Here is a 22,007-nt window from a genome sequence, read left to right on the forward strand (position 1 = left end):
GTAAAAATACAATTGCTATGTATTTATTGCATGAAATACACGGTCCAGTACTTTGATACTCTATCCAACCTATGTGCAGTCTTCAGCAGAGTTTCTCAGTATAATAAGAACTTCAACTTGACGCTTAGTTTAGTTCGCGATTTGGCCGCAGAGATAGCGCTTCGACACCAACGTTTCATCAAAAAACTTGATTTTGCTGTACTACTATATTGAGTCAATGGAGTTGTATAATAAAATCAAGTTTTTCGATAAAAATAGATGGCATATAGTAAAAGTAACTACTAAAAAGTTAGAAAAATATTAAAACAAGGTAACTAATAGCAGTTTTTCCGGTCAATAATCAAAATGCTCGTAGAAATTTCGATTTTACTATTACTAGTACTACAGCGCCATCTCTTAGAATTTAACATTGTTTCGGGTGTCCCATTGGTCACTTCAAGTTCGCTATGTTTGACCAACATGTACGACATCTCGTCAAGCTCAAGCTATGTTTGGCCAACATGTACGACCACACATAAAAGCAGGATTGCCAATGTTCAAGTTGAAACTGGATTCCTCCAGTTTTTTTCAAGTTATCCAGTCCAACAGTTTATTCCCAAAATCTTCCAGTTTTTTCAGATATTTGCCAGTTTGATCCAGTTTTTATTCACTCAAGCTCCGATTGGTTTTCGGAAATATTTTTAAAACGTAAATTTTGTAGATTGATATATTTTTTTGACAATTCTTAACAGCATTTTCAGTATTCTATCTTCTCGAACAAAACACGGTCAAATAAAATTCTGCATTACATGGTTGAGATAAAACCAAACAAATATATTTTACCAGACCATGAAAAAAATCTTCTATTTATTTTCTATTGCGCAGCAGTTAAAAATTGTCAGAAGAACAAAAGATAGCGAATGTAAGCCCGAATCAAAACGGTTCTGATTAAAATGAGTTATTTCTTGCGAAAAATTATCTCTTTAGTTGCTGTATTCAAAACTGACACTGGATTCAATCCCCATAACAGAAAAGCTCTCTCACAATTATTTATTGCTTTTTTTTAATTTATTTGGAATCCAGTTTTTTCCAGTTTTTAGTTCAGTCTTTTTCCAGTTAAATCGAAAATTTTATTGGCAACTCTGCATAAAAGTAAGGGATTAAGGTACGTGGAGCTGGAAGGCCACGAAGTCTTATCAAGAAAATCAGTCAAATTCACACCGCACCACACTCGGACGATATGCGCCTTGTGGGCCGGTGCACCGTCTTGTTGAAAGACGTAATGGTCCTTCCCGTAGAGGTCCCCAAGTGCTGGGGCCACAACCTTCTCCAGAACCTCGGTTTTATAATACGTATTATTGATTTGCACGGTTCTGTCGATAAACTCCAATGGGAGCTTTCCCCGCCGGGATAAGGCCTCCCAGACCATCACCGACACTGTGCTCTGGAGCCGCAGAATATTTATGTGGTACGGGAGGATGCTGGCCAACGTCGGCTCTCACTAAAATGACTGATATTCTAGACATTGTGCGACTGTTGCAAGACAAAAAGCTTCTCATCAGAAAACATGAACTGTGTGCTTCAGTTTGACTCTGTCCAGCCTCTTCTTCGTTGTAGCCTCCGTTACCCCGTGAACCTTGCGTTTGTTGTACGACTTGTATCCCAGGTCCTTCGGCATGATGGTGTGGGCAGTCCCGATCGATACATCCAAGTCAGCAGCGGTCCTCCGGATCGAGCGGTTAATTTTCGACAAACTCGCTCCCTTTCCATCTTGATGGCTGCTGGCGTACTTGCCGAACACGGTCGTTGGCCGAGCCCGTCTCCCGACTCAGGCGGATGGTGGTATGAACGAAGTTCCGTTCCACTCGGTGGGATTTCAACCGCCGGAATATATCGCCAAATCACTCACCTTCACCTCTTTTTTTTATAGGGAAGGGGGGGCGTTTTGTGATGGGTTAATTATTAACTAATATTTACTCAGAATTTATTTTTGTGTTCTGTCACAAACGGTGACATCCAACACTATTAAAGGTATATATTTTAAATTTGATTTCATTAATAGATTGTAATTGCTTTCGCAATTAAGTGAAGTCTCTCACCTCTCGAAAACAACTTTACTACGACGTCACGATACTCCTTCATCGTGCGCGTTAAACAAACAACAAATGACAGCAATTCGACACCGTGTGCGTTGGTAAGCCTATATATGAGGCTAAAGCTAACACCAATACACCGATTGCACATGGTGCGCACCTAGGCAACAATGATAAGTTGTATTCGAACTTATTGAACACCCTGTAGAAACGCTCAAATGGGAAGTCATACCTCACCCGCCTCAGATATTGCGTTACCCTATTATTACTTGTTACGTTCGATGGCATGAATAACGAATCGACAACTTTGACAAACATGAAAAGATTATAAATTAGTCAAATATTTCAAAAATTAAAAAAAAAACTAAAAACTAAACAAAATGGGAAAAATGACAAAAATTTAACAATTACTGATCTGTCAAAATAAAAAATAAAAAATTAGATTTTAAAAACCTAGAGAAATGCCGAAAATTATCAAGCAAATATGATACAAGTGGCAGAAGTAAAAAAAAATACAACAGCAATAAAAATAAAAATAACAACTACAATAAAAATGAGAAAACAAACACAAATCACAGAAAAGATAAAAATCATAAAAACGACAAAAATGACCAAAATTACAAAAAACATAAAAAGCAGGAACAAAAACAATCAAACTACAAAAAAAATAATATATGTACTATCATAATAAAAACTAATAAAATACAGGAAATATGATGAAGAAGTAAATAAAACCCAATATTACAATCTAAAATTATAAAATTGACAGAACTGGCAAAAATGACGTAAATAACAAACTTGAGGAAAATAACGAATGTGCATTTAAAAAAATAAAACAGAATTACTACAGTGATATAAATGGCAAGACTGACAAACATGATAAAAAATAAACGAATAACAAAAACCATAAAGCACACAATAAAATATGACAAATACGGTAAAATATGCCATAAAATTTAAAAAAATAACAAAAATTACACAAACTAGTAAATATGGAAATAATGGAAAAAAATTATTTAATTACAAATATGTATGAAAAAACTATAATTTTATAAATATAACAAAACATAAAATAAACGGTAGAAGTAAGAAACCCGTCAGACAAAGAATTTAGGAAAAATCACAAAAATCCTATCATAAATTAAATATTTAAACAAAGCCACTTAAAAAAAAGTCGGGAATATTTTCTGCAAAAGCTACACAGTGTTAGCTAAGCAATAATATTTGATTGAGCTTGGAGAACTAAAAAAGTTAAAGTTCTTCAAAAAAAAAAACTTTTCTGTTTATTCACAGTGTTTAGTATCTACAACTTTGTCGAAGATGTCTCACCGATCAAACAAACCGCTCTGAGTCTGAAAATAGTTGTAATCTTCAACACCCTTTTAAAATAAAACTCGTTCAAAACTTAGACGTGATTTAAAAAAAATAAATACTAATAACCACAAAATAGCACGTTCAGCTCATAGGAATACCTGTGAAAATTTTCTACCAGACAATGGTCAATTAAATTGGTTTCCCATTTTTTAATATTGCAGAATACATAAACTTTAAATAGTGCCATCTATCAGCGACCTACAAACGCGTGATTAATTAAAATAGGGGTTCCTAAATGGCGTGATGCAAAGCTTTTGCAATGCAAGTGCTCCGTAGCATTTTTGATAAAACAAAAACCAACCTCAGAAAAATTGATTTCTTTCTGTCAGCTCTTTTACTCGGCGGAACACGTTTTTAAATCACATTAATTGTTAAATCTGCAACAAATGAATCATGATTCATCAAACTTGATTTGGTGTAGATATTGTTGTATGAAACATTCAAAACCTCTGGGAGCGCGGCCTCCTGCATTTCTGGGTATTCGGCGATTAATTAATTCAATTAAATCTTTCGTATTTATCTTTCGTAATCTTTGGTATCTCAAATTTTACAATGAATTTAGTACTATCTCAAGTTTGCTCTATTATAATCGAAAATTTTTCTCTTTCATTCCGCAGATTTCCGATGATGATCGCATGAGCTTGACAACGGCCGTGTCAGATGAGGACGACGGAGAAAGTGTAATGGCCTCACCTTATAAAGCTAAGGCTACTGGCACCGCCGCGGCATCTTTTAACTGTACTGGAGCAGTTCGGAAAGCAGGGTAAGTGATACTAGCTTTTTAAACATACATTGCGGAAGTACAGGAACACACCCAAAACCTCCACAGTTTCCTCTCGGTCAAGAAATGGCTTCTGCGCAAAAAGCACCAAATCGAGCTAGCCCGCAAGCGCGGCTGGAAGGGCTACTGGGTTTGTCTAAAAGGTACCACCTTGTTGTTCTATCCGTGCGACTCACGCGAGGGCCGTTCGGTCGAAGCCGCTCCGAAGCATCTGATCATCGTGGACGGCGCGATCATGCAGCCAATACCGGAACACCCGAAGAGAGACTACATTTTCTGCCTCAGCACAGCATTCGGCGACGCGTACCTATTTCAGGCACCCTGTCAGGTCGAGCTGGAAAACTGGGTCAACAGTATACATAGTGCCTGTGCTGCAGCGTTTGCAAGACATCGTGGTAAGACTGGTACACTACACTTATTACAAGAGGAGATTTTCCGTTTAGAAAAAGCAATAGAATCGGTAAGTTATTTTCTGTGAACCCCTTAGTGTGTTAGTTAGTGTTCATGCCATAACAAAACCATCTATTCAAGGACCACAAACTTAAACATATGGCCGATCTACAACAGAGCGTGGTCACCGATGCCGACACACGTCACCAAATTCAACAGCAGATCCTCCAGTGGGAAGAGAATCTCGAACGACTACACTGTGAGCAATTCCGACTGCGTTGCTACATGGCTTCACTACAGAACGGGGAGCTTCCGAATCCTAAGGTAACTGAACCTGCTACGTAACTCTACAAACCTGTACTATATGCTATATCCCCCTTCCCTCTAGTCTCTCCTGACACATGTCTCACGCCCGACGAAAACCACACTAAACAAACTGGGCGTCTTCACGGTGTCCTCGTTCCACGCATTCATCTGTGCGCGGTCTCCTTCGCTACTGAACAATCTTCTAGCGGGTCGTGGGGCTACCAAACGACGTCCACCCATTCTTTCCCGGTCTAACAGTGGCTCGAGTCGTCGGTCGATGCAAATGAGCAACCGCGACGAAACAGAAAAATCGTACAAAGTTGCGCTCCCGGAGAACACCTTGGCCACGGTATACCTGCGCGATGGTATGTCGGTGGAGGAATTCCTCGCGAGCGCCTGCCAGCGCAAGAATCTCAATCCGATGGAGCACTTTGTGCGGGTCAAGAAACGCCGCGATATGGAAGATCACAACTACTTTGTTCCTCATCGAAATGATCTGATCGAAACATATGTAAGTTGCTATCTACGGTAAATAATTTTGTATACTGACAAAATGTTGCTTAATGGACAGCTACATACTCATGAAATGGTTGAAGTTTGCGCTAAGATTTTGTACCAAGTAGAATTACAACGAACTACACTGGAGCAGATGTGGGGTTTCTCGGTCGAAGCCGAACTGATCGAAAACGCAGACCGACAGGATGAACTCTGCTGCTACGTAAGCCGCGTCGAGGATAAGAGCTTGGCTATGCAGAATGGTATGCTGCCTCTCTCTCGGTTATGAAACACAACCCACATTGACTAATATGTTTACGCTTATTATAGGGGTTATTAAAGGTGACGAAATTATTGTGATAAACGGCGCGATCGTCTCCGATCTTGATATGATGTACTTGGAGAGTGTCCTCCAGGAAGAACAGGCCTTATGTATGATGATGAGGTTCGTATTGTTTGGCTGTCGCTTATCAAAAAGCTAGGATATTATAATATTTTTGTTCCAGATCATCACGTACTGAACCACCGGATCTAGTGGGAATTCTACGCTCTACCGATGACATCATCGAGTCACTGGTATGTCCTCCGCCACCTTCTGACCCGCCTGTTATCAGCGAGGAAATGATTTCCGGGCTAATCGTTCCGGCACCTGGATGGCGTAAGTTTGGTCATTTTATCGTGGTCTTTCAGTCTCATTTTCTTGAATTTCGTAAAATTCTATCAAATTTATGGATGTTCATCAAAATAAAAAAAAAAAAACATTTTAACACCCCCATCGATTATGTTCTTCTGCAAATGAAGGACGTTCGTGTATTTCAGGTAAGGAGATCTACTCTCCAGAAATCGAAAGTTCTCCGGCTCCGTCGGCCAACGATCCACACATGGACCGCTCGAAACAGTCATCGCGTACCAGTAGCTTCGAAATAGAACATTTGCTCAAATCGGCCGAACAGGTCACCGGATTCTGTCGTTCACCACAAGAGACTCGCAAATCCAGCCCAACGGGATCGGTTGCTTCGAGTGTTTCGAACGCCATGCTAACTCCCTCGCGCCAACTCACCGACGCGGAGAAACTTCGCAAAGTAATTCTTGAGCTGGTCGACACGGAGAAGACCTACGTTAAGGTTTGTGACCATTAAACTCTTCACTGAACAGTGCTGAAAACATTTATCCACACATTCCATAGCACCTCAACAATTTGCTGGAGTACTATTTGGAACCATTGAAGCGTGAAACATTCCTATCTAACGCTGAAATCACGGCTCTATTCGGAAACATCCAGGAAATAGTCACATTTCAACGACAGTTCCTGAATAACTTGGAGGAAGCTCTAGACCTTGAACCAGATTTCCATCAGTTGGAGCATCCCAGTCAATTCAAGGTTAATTGAAATATTTGCAAGTAAACTGATTTGGGTACTAATTTTTCGATACTTCCAGAATGTTCTATTTGCTATCGGTTCAGCTTTCCTGTACTACGTAAACCACTTTAAGTTGTACTCTTCCTTCTGTGCCAGTCACAGCAAAGCTCAAAAGGTTCTACATCCAAGTAAGGGTCACACCTTGATTGATTTTCTTCGCCGTCTTACAACGTGTTTCACTCCTTGCAGATGAAGGTAATCAGGCACTTCAGGAATTCCTAGTGGCACGCAATCCTAAGCAACAGCACAGCAGTACCTTGGAATCATTCCTCATCAAACCGATTCAACGAATCCTCAAGTATCCCCTATTGCTCCAGCAACTGCGTAATCTTACAGATCCGAACGCGGCGGAACATCTACACTTGGTCGAGGCGCTAAAGGGCATGGAGAAAGTCGCCGAACACATCAACGAAATGCAACGAATCCACGAAGAATACGGTGCCATCTTCGATCATCTGTTTCGCCAGCATCAGAAGTCCTGCAAGCAGCCGATCGATCTTAGTCCTGGTGGGTTCCGAACCGCAAAAAAAAACATTGTTTCACTTACTAATTTATGTTATTTTATTTTGCCAACTCATTTTAGGTGATTTGTTGTACTACGGAGGCGTCGAGTGGTTGAATATATCCGACTTTTTGGGCAAAATCAAAAAGGGACTCGAACTTCACGCCATGTGCTTTGTATTCAAATCAGCGGTAGTTTTCCTGTGTAAGGAGCGACTGCGTCAGAAAAAGAAACTTATGGTATAGCATCTCTTCGGGCATGATCATACAAAATAAACATATCTCCGTTTTTCGCTTCTTTACAGGGTGTCTCGAGTAAAAATGCCACCAACGAGGTGGAAATCATCCGCTACCAGGTGCTGATTCCCGTGACCGAAGTACAAGTACGTGCTTCCTCCGCCAAAGACATGGACTCGCACTTCCTCTGGGAGCTGATCCATCTCAGATCACAATTACAACGAAGATCGGAAAAAGTTTACGTGCTGTCGAATAGGTAAGTTGTTTACCATCGCTTTTCAGCTTTGCGGCGGCTCCGTAGTTCCGACGATTTTTTTGTGTGGTAAGATTACTGCTCCGATAATTCCTTCTCCGATGGAGGAAACGTTTTAAAAAATCTATTAATTTAAATCGGCTTATCGCCAGCGTTGAAAGCGCAGGTAGATGAGGCCGGTTGATAGAAGATAGAAGAGACAGGCGATATGATCTGCTTCATTCGTTTCAAATGCAAGTAGTAGCAAGATGGAAGCCTCCCACTTCTACCGCCTTCGATTTTTGTTTCACTTTAGCGTCATAACATACTTCATATGCATGGCGATTATTTCAACCAAAGGAAGCCACTATTTTGTTATTTAATCGTTCAAAGTAAGCGCTTAATAATTATGCATTTCCTATGCTTACATAGTTCAGACCTGTTAATTGTCCTGAAAGTAAAGCAAATTAATTATTTCTACCAACCTTGGTGGTTATACGGCAAACACATGGTCATTTCTTTAGACTTTTTCCCAGTACTGATTGTTAACAACTTTATTTTCGTCAAACCCCTAATATGTAGTCTATCTTCATAACATGAGTCAGAAAATCTGACTTATTTCTAAATTGGAAAAAGTTTTTTGAATATATTTAGCTTTTAGAAGACAATTCAGAAAAAGCAATAAGGGAAATAGAGAAATGCGTTTTATAAACTTATATTTCTATAACTTTTGAACAAATCAGTGAAATTTTGAGATAAAACAACTCTTTTTTCCATTTCTTTTGTGGTCTTACTATCTATAAAGAAGAGCCAGCCCTTTGTGAGACGTTTGACACGAGGCTTGCATATATAACGTCTGAATAACCTTTCCCATATCTTCTGATACAGCACTGGCGATTTCCGCAATGCATTCCTGAAAACCATTCGGCAAATTATTCGCGAAAGCGTTCGTAACATGTCGATTCCCTCATTGAAGAGCATGGGCGGTAGCATGAGCTCTATGACCGGTATCGGAAGCTCCTCTGGAAACTCACAAACCTTGGAGCGTCCCAAGCAACAGGTAAGTTGACTGCATACGTAATATTACTAAGTTTGATTATTTCTCGTTCTGGTAGCCTCAAATTATGCAAGGTTCGCAAACGCTCGGTAAACCCAAGAAGTCTAAAATGAACCAACGCCATTCCTCAGGAAACATCGACTACGACAACACAACATCCGGCAGCCAAGAAGCTGACGATCCCCCAGTACCGCAGTACAGCGGACAGTTCCGCATGCGTAGCAAGACTGTTGGCGATGTAGGAGGTAACCAAGGCTCAGCGTCTGTATTTTTAGAATGTATACTATAGAAAATTTCATTCACAGAGCAAGTTGCTGCCTGCAGAAGAAATCTCAGTGAACGCGAAGTAGTAGATAAAGCCGATCCTGGGACAAAATCAGAAGGCGAGGATGACTCACAGCATGGTACAGTAAAGCCTAAGTCCACCCTGGGTAAAACTCCGAATCATCTGACCTTGAGGTAACTGTAAAATTTCACTTTAAGAAAAAAAATATGAAATACTAATCTTACTGCTTCCTAGTACTACGTCAACATTGTCCGTCGGAAGCAATGGCAGCCAGGCACGCCTAATACAGTCATCGCACCCACCGGCCACGTACCATCCGGTGCTGATGAAGGATCTAGGTAAGCGAACTTCTCCTAGTAGCGATACCAATGTAATAGAAATATTCGAAGCGAAAGATGTTGAGTCAAAACAAACCGATAATGACAGTGCGATGGATAAGCATCTAAAGAACCTTAACTTAGACAGCCTAATCGAGACCGATATCGTACAGTACATGGAAGATCTTAGGGAGAAGCATCTTGAGAGTGAGCAGGGAAAACAGACAACGACACCGACATCGACCGCGACCACGACTAGCTCGACTATTGTTACACAACACACTGTCACCACAATCTACTCACAGTCTCAATGCAGCGGTTCAAGTCCATCCAAGATGGTTGAGTCCGTTACCGAAACCAGAAACGGTATCACCTCACCCAAAGAGGACTCTAAGCAATGTTCCCCGGAGTTATTACCTTCTCCTCCCGCGCCACATACCTTTTCTCCAAGACCTGAAACGAGAACCAATGATTCAAGCAACCTGCTGAGTGCTTCTTCTGCGAACTCGTCGCCGGAGAACACGACAAATCCAAATATCGAGAAATCTAAATCTCCTAAACGCGGAAAATCCGTTGAACGGGAAAAGAGTCCAATAAAAATAATAAAAATTAAATCCCCTAGAAACAGCATCGACATCGAACGAAACGTGAGAATCGAAAAAAGCCCAGACCGTGCCAGACGATCCTCAAGTCCAAATCCGAACAAGAAAGCCGGTGAGGGGATCCTAAAGAAGAAACTTGTCGCCAATGGAAATGTCGTTAGCGGTATCCTCAAACGTCCCGCCAGTCCCAGTATCGGCAAACCTTCCGAGAGTTCCGATAGTACCACATCCAAAACAGACCCCAACCTGTCATCAGATTATGAACAGTACCAGAGCTCAAACCGCTGCTACCTGTCCATGTCCAGTGAGTATCTGGGCGTTGAAAAAGACTACCCGCATATCTACCAGAATGTGAAGGAAGAAAAACACCGACGGGCTAAACGGAGTGTATCGGTCGGCAGTGCAGAAAGAAAGAAATCAGTCGAAGCATACGATGCATACGGCTCCCAATACTCACCCAATACCAGCTTCGAAACGTCTTCCATAGAAAGTAAGAAACGGTACAGTCTATCCTCCGAACGGAGTAAATCCATCAGTCGCAGCAGCTCGCCAGCAAACCTATACAGTCGGGATCCCTCTCCAACGCGCTACTATGCACGCGGTCTCTCTCCTCAAACTTCCATAACCCGTGGCTTGTCAGTTTCCCCCCAGTCTTCCTTCAAGGGAATTTCCCCCCAGAGTTCCTTCAGCCGTGGGCCATCTCCACAGCGTAACTACAGCCGAAGTACTTCACCGCAACGTACTAGCTACAGTCGTGGAGCATCTCCACCTAGAACCTACGGCTCTTCTCCTCAGAGAAGTCACGCTCGAGGTCCTTCACCACCTAGAGGTTACTATAGGAGTCAATCACCTCCCCAACATTATGCTCGAGGTCTCTCACCTCAACAAAGCTACAGTCGGGGCCCGTCACCGCAACGCTACTCACGCGGCCTTTCTCCGCAACCACGTAGCAATCGCGGATATTCCCCACCAAAACAAAGTCGGGGCGGAGTATCGCCACAACGTTTCTACAGTCGTGTTCCCTCCCCAGACCGTCAACATAAGCGGGGTACCATTGCCCCTCCGAAAAGCTACAGTCGCAGCTCATCACCTCAACGAATGTATCGGCTCACCTCATCCCGATCGGTCGACAGTTCCTCCTTCCTCGAATGCAATCAAAGCCCTAACCTCCACTATGCTCGTATCGACCACGACCATCATCCTCAGCAACGCAAGCCTCTACCCCTCCCACCGCAGCCAGTCCAGCATCATCAACCGATTTACGCTTCTTGTATGGAGTGCATCATGCAAGACATGAAACCTCCATAACAAAAAGCCCGCGCACGGCAAAGTCGTGCGCGGAAGAAATCTTCCAACCGTGCCAAGCTGTACCACCAAGCCAGCTTCGACAAGCAAAGTTCGTTCGATCACGATGAAATCCATGTCTAGGATAAATTTGGTTTCTTGTATGTTATTCAGTTTTCCTACCTTTCACGATTGTTTTCGCTACGATACTATCCATTCATATGAAAAGCAATATTCAGGGTACGAATACTCCGTGAACATCGACCGCTGACTGCACAGCAATTCCTTACCTGATTTGTAACAGCCTTCCAATGACCTAAGTTTCGTTAACCAATGAAAAGACAAGAAATTACTGGCAGTCAGCAGCACCGACGAGAGGAAATCTATATAACCAAATACCAAAACACAGAAAGCTAACAGAGAAAAAAAATAACCATTTATAACAAACGATAGATGTCCTAGCAGGAAAATGTTTAACCGTTTTACACATATACAACTTCCAAATACAGTCAAACTATATGGATACATAAAAAGGCATATTAATCAAAACAATAGTAACAAACCTGACCACATAAACGATAAATCAAAGTTTAAAACCTCTGCAAACAATGATGAAAATAGCAGGCTTCGTAGCAGCAAAATCAAAAGTAAGCATAATCAAAAATGTATCGGGTAAAACATCAACGAACTCCGCGAGCAGACTTCGGTTGTTCGATTTCTTTCAACAGAATGCTAATTGATGACTGTTCTCTGTAAAGTTTGTTCCTTAAGACAGTATGGTCTCATTGAGTGTTGAAAGGAAGAAAATGGACGACAGAAGCTTGTTTAGAAATTAACACCGAAACGCTTCGTCAACGGTAGTAACCGATCGAAGGTAACAGTTGGAATCCACTTTTTTGAGTTCAATCGACAAACCTACGGAATGGACTGCAACAAAACTGGCACCATTGCCCTTTTTTCACAATAGCAATACGTTCTTTTTTCATAGCAAGCATAAAAGCAAAAACATCATATCAAGAAGACTGGCATCTCTGGATCGATCCCATACAAATGACAAGCATCAAATCAAACAGCGCACTCCATCTATTCAAGGTGGAAGAAAGACATCATCAAGAAGACTAGGAACTCTGCCTGTGATTGAGCGACAGTTTTGGCAACGCAATCTTTTGAGTAAAAGTGGAACTGACGCATGCTAGTGTGTGTGCTGGCGATCCGAATGCAAGCCGAACGCACAATACAAGATGTGCTAAATAAAATGATAGGACGAACAAAATCCCCGAGGAAAAAGGATGCATCTCTTTCTGACACTAGCGTATGCAGTGAGAATCTATACGATATTCTGCCTGTTCAAGAAGCCGGCAGCATAAAACGCTTAAAAATAAAATCATTCAAAATTTAATTTCTTGAAAAAGGAGTAAGTTCCACCTACTGTGGTAACTATCGCTACCGATAATATATTTTCTAATATCAACTGCCTGGGAATCATCACGGTGGGTAAACTTTCTTTTTTACAACAGGCACTGTTCGATGTTATAAACGCTAAGCTGCAGGCAAATTCCATGTTTGAAGCATTTCAAATTGAAACAAATTTTACACTTAACATTAGTTTTTGTTTTTAAATTCAACAATGATTGTGAATAATTCAGTCATAATTTTAAATTGGAGTACTTGTTCACTGAAAACCAATGAGGTTGAGCTTTTCACTTTTTTAATAGTGAATAATGAACACATTGTAATTACAGACCTCGTTCGATTTTGGCACGTTTCGTTTTTGGTACGGTTTAATTTTGGCAACATAAAAACTTAGAACGTGTTGCCACAAACAACCATCCAAGCGTTGAATTGAATTTTCGCTTCAGTCCGGTAGACAGCGGACAAAACTGTTCGGATTGGGTATATAATTGGCTATTGAATTTTCTCTTTAATCCGGTAGGCACCATAAAAAATTTAAACTTGGACGTGTTGCCAAAATCGAACAGAGCCCGTATCACTGAAACCTTTTTGAAGCCTAACTTTAATTTAAAATATGATCCCAATTACGTGGTTCAAAGATATGACAGAATTCAGGGGTCCGGCGGTGGAGTTGTAATCCATGGAATTGTAATCCATCGACATTGTGCTCTTTCCCATCTTGAGACGAAAATTATTGAAACTTTAGGAATGGCAATTCAAACTGATCTTTGGGTTTTATTTATTGCCGCAGCGTATTTATCATTCCAATGCACACGCGAGCACAAAATTTATTTAAAAGGTGATTTGCAAAATCTCACCAGAAATCGTTCATTTTTTTATAATCAACGACTCTAACGCTGTTTCCGATCATGAAATAATTTACAATATTTATTCTAGTCTATTTCCGAATAGACCCGTTTATCTTCTGTAAGAAATCCATCTATGACCGATTTGATGCTAATAGATCGAAGTCATGTACCTATAGAGCGAATTGATCACACATGCTGATTTTGATTTTGATCATCTCTCAATAACTTTTTCCATATCACATGAATCAGTTTTAAACCATATGAACTCTGTTTTTAAGTATCCCAAAGCTAATTGGGAAAGATATTAAACTAAAAGTTAGAATCTATACATATAAAAATGCAGCTCTGTCTGTCTGTCTGTCTGTCTGTTCCATATAGGCTTGGAAACTACTGAACCGATCGGGGTTAAATTTTATATATAAGGGTTTTAGGGGCCGAGAAAGGAGACTAAGGTAATTCGAGACCCCTCCCTCTTCTGGAAGGGAGGGATCCCATACAAATGAAACACAAATTCATGCACATTTCGAAAACAAACCAAGCAAATGGAACCAAATTTGGCAGGTGGATGTTTTTAGGGGTAACAAATATATCCATAATGGTTTGACACCCCTCCCTTTTCCGAAAGGGAGGGGTTCCATACAAATGAAACATAAAGTCATGCACATCTCGAAAACTAACAAATTGGGAAGGTGGATGTTTTTAGGGGTATCAAATATATCCATAACAAATTGACGCCCCTCCCCCTTTTAAAGGGGGAAGGTCCCATACAAAAGAAACGCAAATTTCGCACAGCTCGAGAACCAATCCACCAAATAGAACCAAATTTGGCATGTAAATGTTTTTAGAGGTAACAAATATGTTCATAATGTTTCGACACCCCTCCTTCTACTGAAAGGAGGGGTTCCACACAAATTTCTGCACATCTCGAGAAATAATCAAGCAAATGGAACCAAATTTGATATGTTGAGGTTTCTATCCGTAAAATGTCTCCAAATATCATTTTCAAATCATGGTGGTGACTTCCGGTTTCTGAAAAACAGCGGGATATGACCAATTACCACCCAATATGGGTATTTCCGAAATCTTGATGATACACTGAAACCACAAATCGACCTCCGACAACATTTTGAGTTGTGAAATGGCGATTTCCGGTGACTGGAAAACTGCCGAAAATGACCAAATACCACCTAATATGGGTGTTTTTTTTTAACCAGAATGACGTTCAGAAGCCAGAAATTGTCTCCAAATGCCATTTTAAAATCTAAGATGGCGACTTACGGTTTCTGAAAAACAGCGAGATATGCCAAAATACCACCCAATATGGGTATTTGCGAAATCGTGATGATGCATTGAAACCACAAATCGACCTCCGACAGCATTTTGTGTTGTGAAATGGCAACTTTTGGTGACTGGAAAACTTCCGAAAATGACCCAAAAATAACCAAATATGAGTGTTTCTTTAACCAGAATGATGCTCAGGGGCCAGAAATTGTCTCCAAATACAATTTTGAAATCCAAGATGGCGACTTCCGCTCTATGAAAAACAGCCAAAAGTGGCCGGCTTCCATCCAATATGAGATGCTTCGATACCAGAATGATACACAGAAGCTAGATTCGACCACAGACACCATTTTGAATTCTAAGATGGTGACTTCCGGTTTCTGGAAAACAGCCGAATATCACTAAATAATACCTGTTATGGGTGTTTCTTGAACCATAATGACGCTCAGGGGCCAGAAATTGTCTCCAAATGCCATTTTGAAATCCAGGATTGTGACTTCCGGTTTCTGAAAAATAGCCTAAAGTGACCAAATACCACCCAATATGAGTGTTTCTTTAACCAGAATTATGCATGGAGCTAAAAATTGACCTCAGGCACCATTTTGAATTGTAAGAGGGCAACTTCTGGAAAACAGCCAGATACTACTACATATGAATATTTCCGTAATCGAAATGATGTATAGAAGCCAAGCATTGACCCCATCTTGAATTCGAAGATGACCACTTTCAGTTTTTGAAAAACAACGAAAATAACTGAATACCACCCAATATGAGTATTTCCGGAGAGGTGATGTACTAAAGGCAGAAAACGAGGATGTTGTCATTCCGATAAAACCAATAATTTCAAACGATATAAACAAATCGCAAGAAATCAATAAATTTGGAATGTTGAAAATTATTGAATTAAACTAAAAATAGGCGGGACGAAGTTTGCAGGGACAGCTAGTAATTCTATTCGGTTTGCAAAACAAAGTGAATATTGAATCCGTTTTGGAAGCAATAAAATGTGCAATTTCTGATGCCAGAAATGACTCTGTTCCAAAGGCTCAAGTGAATTTCAGCTTCTAATTCGTTTGACAAATATTCGCAGACGTCAACATCAACGTTCTCGAGACCTTGTTTTCAATACTATTTATAAAAATTTACAGAAAAAGATTAACCCTTTTCGACCGAGCCCACACAATTGTGTAGGTAAAAAATGACGAATAACAAAACCTAAATCGAAGCAATTCCTATTTAAAAACACTTGCTTGATCCGGTTTCTTATTTTTCGTAGTGGCTGCGATGCTGACACTAGCGTTGTGAACAATAAAACAATGAATAGGACGTTCAAAGAGCGAGAGAGAAGGTTTTGTTTAAGTCACCTTCTACCTACGCAATTATATGGGCCCGGTCGAAAAGAGTTAAACATAGATTTACTCTGCTAAGAATTCAAAATTTTGTGACTAAAGTTAATAACTAAAACCATATTCAAAACCATTTTGGGAGCTGTCGAAAATTCTTAAGAAACCTTCAAAGCCTATTCCAGTTAAAATAGATGCTGATATTTTTTTTTGCATCCAATGAATAAAAGGCTGAAAGTTTGAGAGTGTTCATAACTCAAATTTGAATTTTTTTGGTGGAGACAGTTACGTAACTGTGATGTTTGTTCTGAATTGAAAATTTCGGAGGGGGGTCGGGCAGGTCAGCGTTACGTAATTTTAGGGGGGGGGGTCATGTCGAACGTTACCTATGGTTACATTTGGGGGGAGGGGGTCTGAAATCTAGATTTTTAGTGTTACGTAATTCGTGAACGACGCCTTAAATCAATTATTGAAAATGTCAAAAAATTAAATGCACCTGGTAACGATAGGATCTTTAGCATATTAATCAAACATCTTCCTGAGAGTAGAATTGAATTTTCAATAGCTGTTTCAAAATTGCATTTTTTTCCAAATTACGGAAAAATCCAAAAATCATTCCTATTTTATAACCGGATAAGAATCCAGCCTAGGTTTCAAGTTATCGACCAATCAGCTTGCTTACTTCGATAAATAAACTGTTTTTGAGATGATAATTTTGCTTTAGGCGTTCCACCTACTTATCAATTGCTCAGAGTTACCAATATTATATGAACTAACAATTCTGGCTGGATGATAACAGTAAGTCACAACAGCATTATCTGTTGCCGTGTTCGCGCTGCGCCTGTATTTCGACAGCAGCGCTAGCGTACGTGCATGTGTCAAACTGAGAACTAGTGTTGCACCGAGTAATGACTGGGAAAGTTTTTTTTTGTGGAAAGTACCGAATTTTTACCTTACCGAATACTGGTTTGAACTCGAACTTGTCTAGGGTAATTCACTTTAAGTCAAGAAAAATTTGGTTTTTTTTTTCATCTTATCATCATTTTTTGTTGAATATTCGGCTGTCTGTTCAGCCGAATATTCGCCCGAATATTCAACAGAACATGATGATTGAATGGAAAAATTAAAAAACCAAATTAAAAAACCAATTCACTTTAATTCAATAAAGTGAATTGCCCAGGACCAGCTGTAAGAAGAACCACACACTTAGATTTCATTGCCGAGATCTCAACAGCTGATAAATTCAGCGAAATGTTCTACATGTTTTCGGCAGAGTTTTCATGAACTTCGGCAAACGAAATGTCAATACTCGCTGGTTTACGGTACATCGATATATTTGCTGAATGTTCGTCAAAATATATTGCTGATAATTGTTAAAAAACTTTGCCGAGCTCGATCAGCAGTTGGGAAGTTTGCCGAGATAAATAAGGTGTGCAGAACAGTTAAAAGTGGGTTCACTGTTATTGAAGATCCAATTATTCCAAAGTTCCAGAACATAATTGAAAATGATCCAATTTTATTGTTGGTAATTAAAAATTAATTTTCGGAATGATGATTTCTGAATGTTATTTTTTCAATAGCAAAAAAGTTTACACACAAATTAATAGGTAATATCCACCAAATGCTCAAAAAAACAAGGCTTTTTTCATGAATTTTTCTCAAGGATATTTGAGATGTAAGGTATATAAATAATATATCGTTGATTTAGGCAACTCTTGGAGAATGGAAAAAATATTGCTACTTTTTTACAAAATGGCGGCTGTGCAGCGATTGCCGTGAACCTTTTTTTTTAAGTTCTTCCGCGGCAAGCTGTAGAAGTCGTGCCCAACTTTACCTATAACCAAAAAAATTTTTTTTTTATTATCTACATAAGTATCGCTAGTGAAGTACACTTGATTATATTTTTAGAATTTTTCTTCGCGAAATGGCGACGGTTTGGAAAAAAAATTGATTTTCGACAAAAAAAAATCGACTTTGATTGTTTATCACTTTTGTTGTTGTTAATCAATCACTAGAATCGTGTGTACTTCACACGCTACAGTTAAAATTTCAAGTCAATCGAATGTAAACTTTTTCAGTTCTACTGCTCGCCGATTTTGAAAACATGGTTTTGAGAAAAACACCTTTAAAGTTTCAAAATGCTATAAATCTCAACAATCGCAATAATAAAGCCCCTAATATTTTTTGTATCTTCAGTCAGCTATCCCTGCGCCGTAAAGTTGTCATTCCTGGGCTTTATTTTCCTCTTGTTCCTTTTTGTTATCTGATGTAAGGCTGCGCCTAGCCTCTTTCGCGATATCAGACATGCGACGCTCAACGACTTTGACGCGGTTGGCGTTTAAAGCAATAAAAAAATTACAAGAAAAAAATTTTTTGGTGGATATTACTTCTTAAAACAAGGTTCATTTGAGTTAGAAATTTTAACTCGAGAGACACAATTCATGTAACGTAAATGTACTAAATAATTTAAGTCTAAAATGCATTATGTTATATAAAAAACCTAAATTAATCCACCTAGCGGTCAGACCCAGCCTTTCTCATTCAATTTTTTATTTGTAAAAACAGATTTACATGAACGCATCAATCCGATAAATGTATATTCACTCTTTAGGTTCTAAAATATTGATGTTGTAATCTTTACATATAAAAATGCAGTCAAGTCTGTCTGTCTGTCTGATCCATATAGGCCCGAAAACTACCGAACCGATCGACGTGAAAATTTGTATGTAGGGGTTTTTGGTGCCGATAAAGGTTCCTATGATAGTTTGAGACCCCTCCCTGTTCTGGAAAGGAGGGGTCCAATACAAATGAAACATAAATTTCTGCACAACTCAAGAACAAACCAAGCAAATGAAACCGAATTTGGCATGTGGATGTTTTAAGGGGTAACTAATATGTCCATAATAGTTGGATGAAACACAAATTTGTGCACATCTCGAGAACTAATCAACCAAATGGAACAAAATTTGGCAGGTAAATGTTTTTAGTGGTAACAAATATGTACATAATGGTTTGACACCCGACTCCCTCTTCTATAAGGGAGGGATCCCATGAAAATGAAACACAAATTTCGCACAGCTCAAGAACCTATCAAGAAAATACAACCAAATTTGGTATGTGAATGTTTTTAGAGGTAACAAATATGTCCATAATGGTTTACGCCCCTCCCTCTTCTGGAAGTACTTGTTTCTTCACAAATTTCTGCACATCTCGCGAACTAATCAACTGAATGGAACCATATTGGCAGGTGAATGTTTTTAGTGGTAACAGATATGTTCCATAATAGACCTCAGACAACATTTTGGATTGTAAGATGGCAACTTCCGGTTTCTGGAAAACAGCCAAAAATGGCCGATTTCCACCCAATATAATAATATCCGGATCTTGAATAATACACAGGAGCTAGAATCGACCACAGATAGCATTTTAAATTCTAAGATGGCGACTTCCGGTTGCTGAAAACAGCTGAAAATGACCAAATACCACCCAATTAGTTTTTCTTTAACCAGTATGCCGTTCAAAATCCAGAAATTGTCTCCAAATGCCATTATTAAATCCAAAATGGCGACTTCCAGTGTCGGAAAAACAGCGGCAAATGACCAAATACCATCCAATATGGGTATTTCCGGAACCGTAATGATGCACTGGAGCCACAAATCTTCCGGTTTCTGGAACTTCCGGCAACTTCCGGTTTCTGGAAAACACCCTGAAATGGACGATTCCCATTGAATATTAGTATTTCTGGAACCAGAAAGATGCACAGAAGCTAAAAATTTATCACAGACACAATCTTGAATTTTAAGATGGTGACTTCCGGTGTCTGGCAAACAGCCGGAAATGACCAAATACCATTCAATATGAATGTTTTCGGAACCAGAATTACGCCCAGATGACAGAAATTGATTTCACAGGCAATTTTAAAGTCCAAAATGACGACTTTCGGCTTCTGAAAAACAGTCCAAAGTGAAAAAATATCACCCAATATGACTTATTCTTTAACCAGTGTTCTAAATACAATTTTGAAATCCAAGATGGCGACTACCGGCTCGTGAAAAACAGCCTAAAATAAACAAATACTATCCAATATGAGTATCTCTGGAACCAGAATGATGCAAGGAGCTAACAATTGACCTCAGGCACCATTTTGAATTGCTAAATGGCAACTTATAGGCAACAGTCGGAAATGACCGAATAATACTCAATATGGATATTTCCGTAAACGTGATGATGCATAGAAACCAAACATTGACCCTGGACACCATTTAGAATTTAAAGACGACCACTTTTAGTTTCTGGAAAATCACCAAAAATACCTCCCGGTGTTAGATTGATGCCAGAAAGTCAGCTGAAAATGACAGAATACCACCCAATATGAATATATTCAGAATTAAGGCGATGTACAGAAGCCAAAAGTTTAGGATATTGTCATTTCGATAAAACCAATCATTTCAAACGGTTTGTTATTTGACTTTGTTCATATCCTATGACCGATTCGTCGTGCATTTGCAGACTTTAAACACATTGCAAGGAATCAATGAACTTGGAACGTTCAAATAGTACAATACCACATTTAATTTATGTTGAGGCCACATATATCGATCAAAGCAGGTATAGTTTAAAATAGTCTTCGAATTTCTCTTCTTTCCATAACTTTTGAGCCACATATCAAATTGTTATGAAGTTTGTTATTTGTAAGTTTGAGAGATGACTCGTTCATATGACACTAGTTATTTTCAAATAAGTCATGTAATCTTTGAGATAATAGACTTTCGTTGTTTTATTAACAATTTAATACATAACTTTTGCTTAAGTTCGATTATAATCAAATGAAATGGGAACGTGTAGGGCAGCCAAACTTTGAAACCACGTTTTCAATCATAACTCATCAGTTAACCCTTAACTAGCCCACTCATCTGATATTAATAATCAAATCGGTTGTGTAGTTTCTGAGATAATGAAGTTTCGTGATTTTCACATTTCGGTACATTACAGACGAAGTTACAGTCTGATTACAGTAAAATTCAATAGGGTCTTCTGAGGCAGCTAGACCATTCATTTGACACTAATTTTGTGGAAATCGGGTCGGCCATCTCTGAGAAAAGTGAGTGAGTCCAAGTAGTCTTCGGAATATGTTCCTTTGCATAGTTGGATTTCACATTTTTAAACATAACAGGCAAAGTAATAGTCCGATTGCAAAACAAATCAATAGGGTCTTATGAAGCAACTAGACCTTCCATTTGACACTGATTCTATGAAAATCGGTACAGCCATCTCTGAGAAACATGAGTGAGATTAAACAGTCTTCAGAACACGTTTCTTTTCATTACTTTTGAACCACAAGTTCAATCTTTATGAAATTCAAAACTAAAAGGTTTTCTATGTAGCCCGTTTATTTAAGACCAATTTTGTTAAAATCGATTGTGTAGTTTCTGAGATATTGATGTTTCATGATTTTCACATTTTTGAACATCACCTCTAAACTGAAAATCCGATTACAATAAAATTTAATAGGGTCTTATGGGGCAACAAGACCTTTCATTTGCAATTGATTTCATGAAAATCGGTCCAGCCATCTCTGAGAAAAGTGAGTGAGAATAAAAATCTGCACATACACACACACACACATACACACACATACACACACACACACACACACACAGACAGAAAATGCTCAGCTTGTCGAGCTGAGTCGAGTGATATATGCCATTCGGCCCTTTGGAGCACTTTTATACTTTCGGTTTTGCAAGTGATTGCTATACCTTTCTAGG

At 39.3% G+C, this 22,007-nt stretch overlaps 1 protein-coding gene across 1 annotated transcript in view; it reads left to right on the plus strand.

Annotated features, from left to right (window-relative positions):
• LOC129723839 (protein still life, isoform SIF type 1) overlaps positions 1 to 22,007 on the plus strand; it is a 431,180-nt gene that overhangs the window by 399,150 nt on the left and 10,023 nt on the right. The window contains exons 17-33 of the mRNA XM_055678300.1: positions 4,064 to 4,209; positions 4,276 to 4,687; positions 4,759 to 4,941; positions 5,006 to 5,434; positions 5,495 to 5,681; positions 5,749 to 5,863; positions 5,925 to 6,076; positions 6,220 to 6,542; positions 6,605 to 6,799; positions 6,858 to 6,966; positions 7,028 to 7,345; positions 7,422 to 7,579; positions 7,645 to 7,832; positions 8,697 to 8,868; positions 8,924 to 9,110; positions 9,171 to 9,324; positions 9,386 to 9,489. Coding sequence (XP_055534275.1) covers positions 4,064 to 4,209; positions 4,276 to 4,687; positions 4,759 to 4,941; positions 5,006 to 5,434; positions 5,495 to 5,681; positions 5,749 to 5,863; positions 5,925 to 6,076; positions 6,220 to 6,542; positions 6,605 to 6,799; positions 6,858 to 6,966; positions 7,028 to 7,345; positions 7,422 to 7,579; positions 7,645 to 7,832; positions 8,697 to 8,868; positions 8,924 to 9,110; positions 9,171 to 9,324; positions 9,386 to 9,489 — 3,532 coding nt within the window. The remainder of the gene's footprint in view (positions 1 to 4,063; positions 4,210 to 4,275; positions 4,688 to 4,758; positions 4,942 to 5,005; positions 5,435 to 5,494; positions 5,682 to 5,748; positions 5,864 to 5,924; positions 6,077 to 6,219; positions 6,543 to 6,604; positions 6,800 to 6,857; positions 6,967 to 7,027; positions 7,346 to 7,421; positions 7,580 to 7,644; positions 7,833 to 8,696; positions 8,869 to 8,923; positions 9,111 to 9,170; positions 9,325 to 9,385; positions 9,490 to 22,007) is intronic.

The sequence above is a fragment of the Wyeomyia smithii genome, chromosome 2, assembly GCF_029784165.1.
Source record: "Wyeomyia smithii strain HCP4-BCI-WySm-NY-G18 chromosome 2, ASM2978416v1, whole genome shotgun sequence".
NCBI lineage: Eukaryota > Metazoa > Arthropoda > Insecta > Diptera > Culicidae > Wyeomyia > Wyeomyia smithii.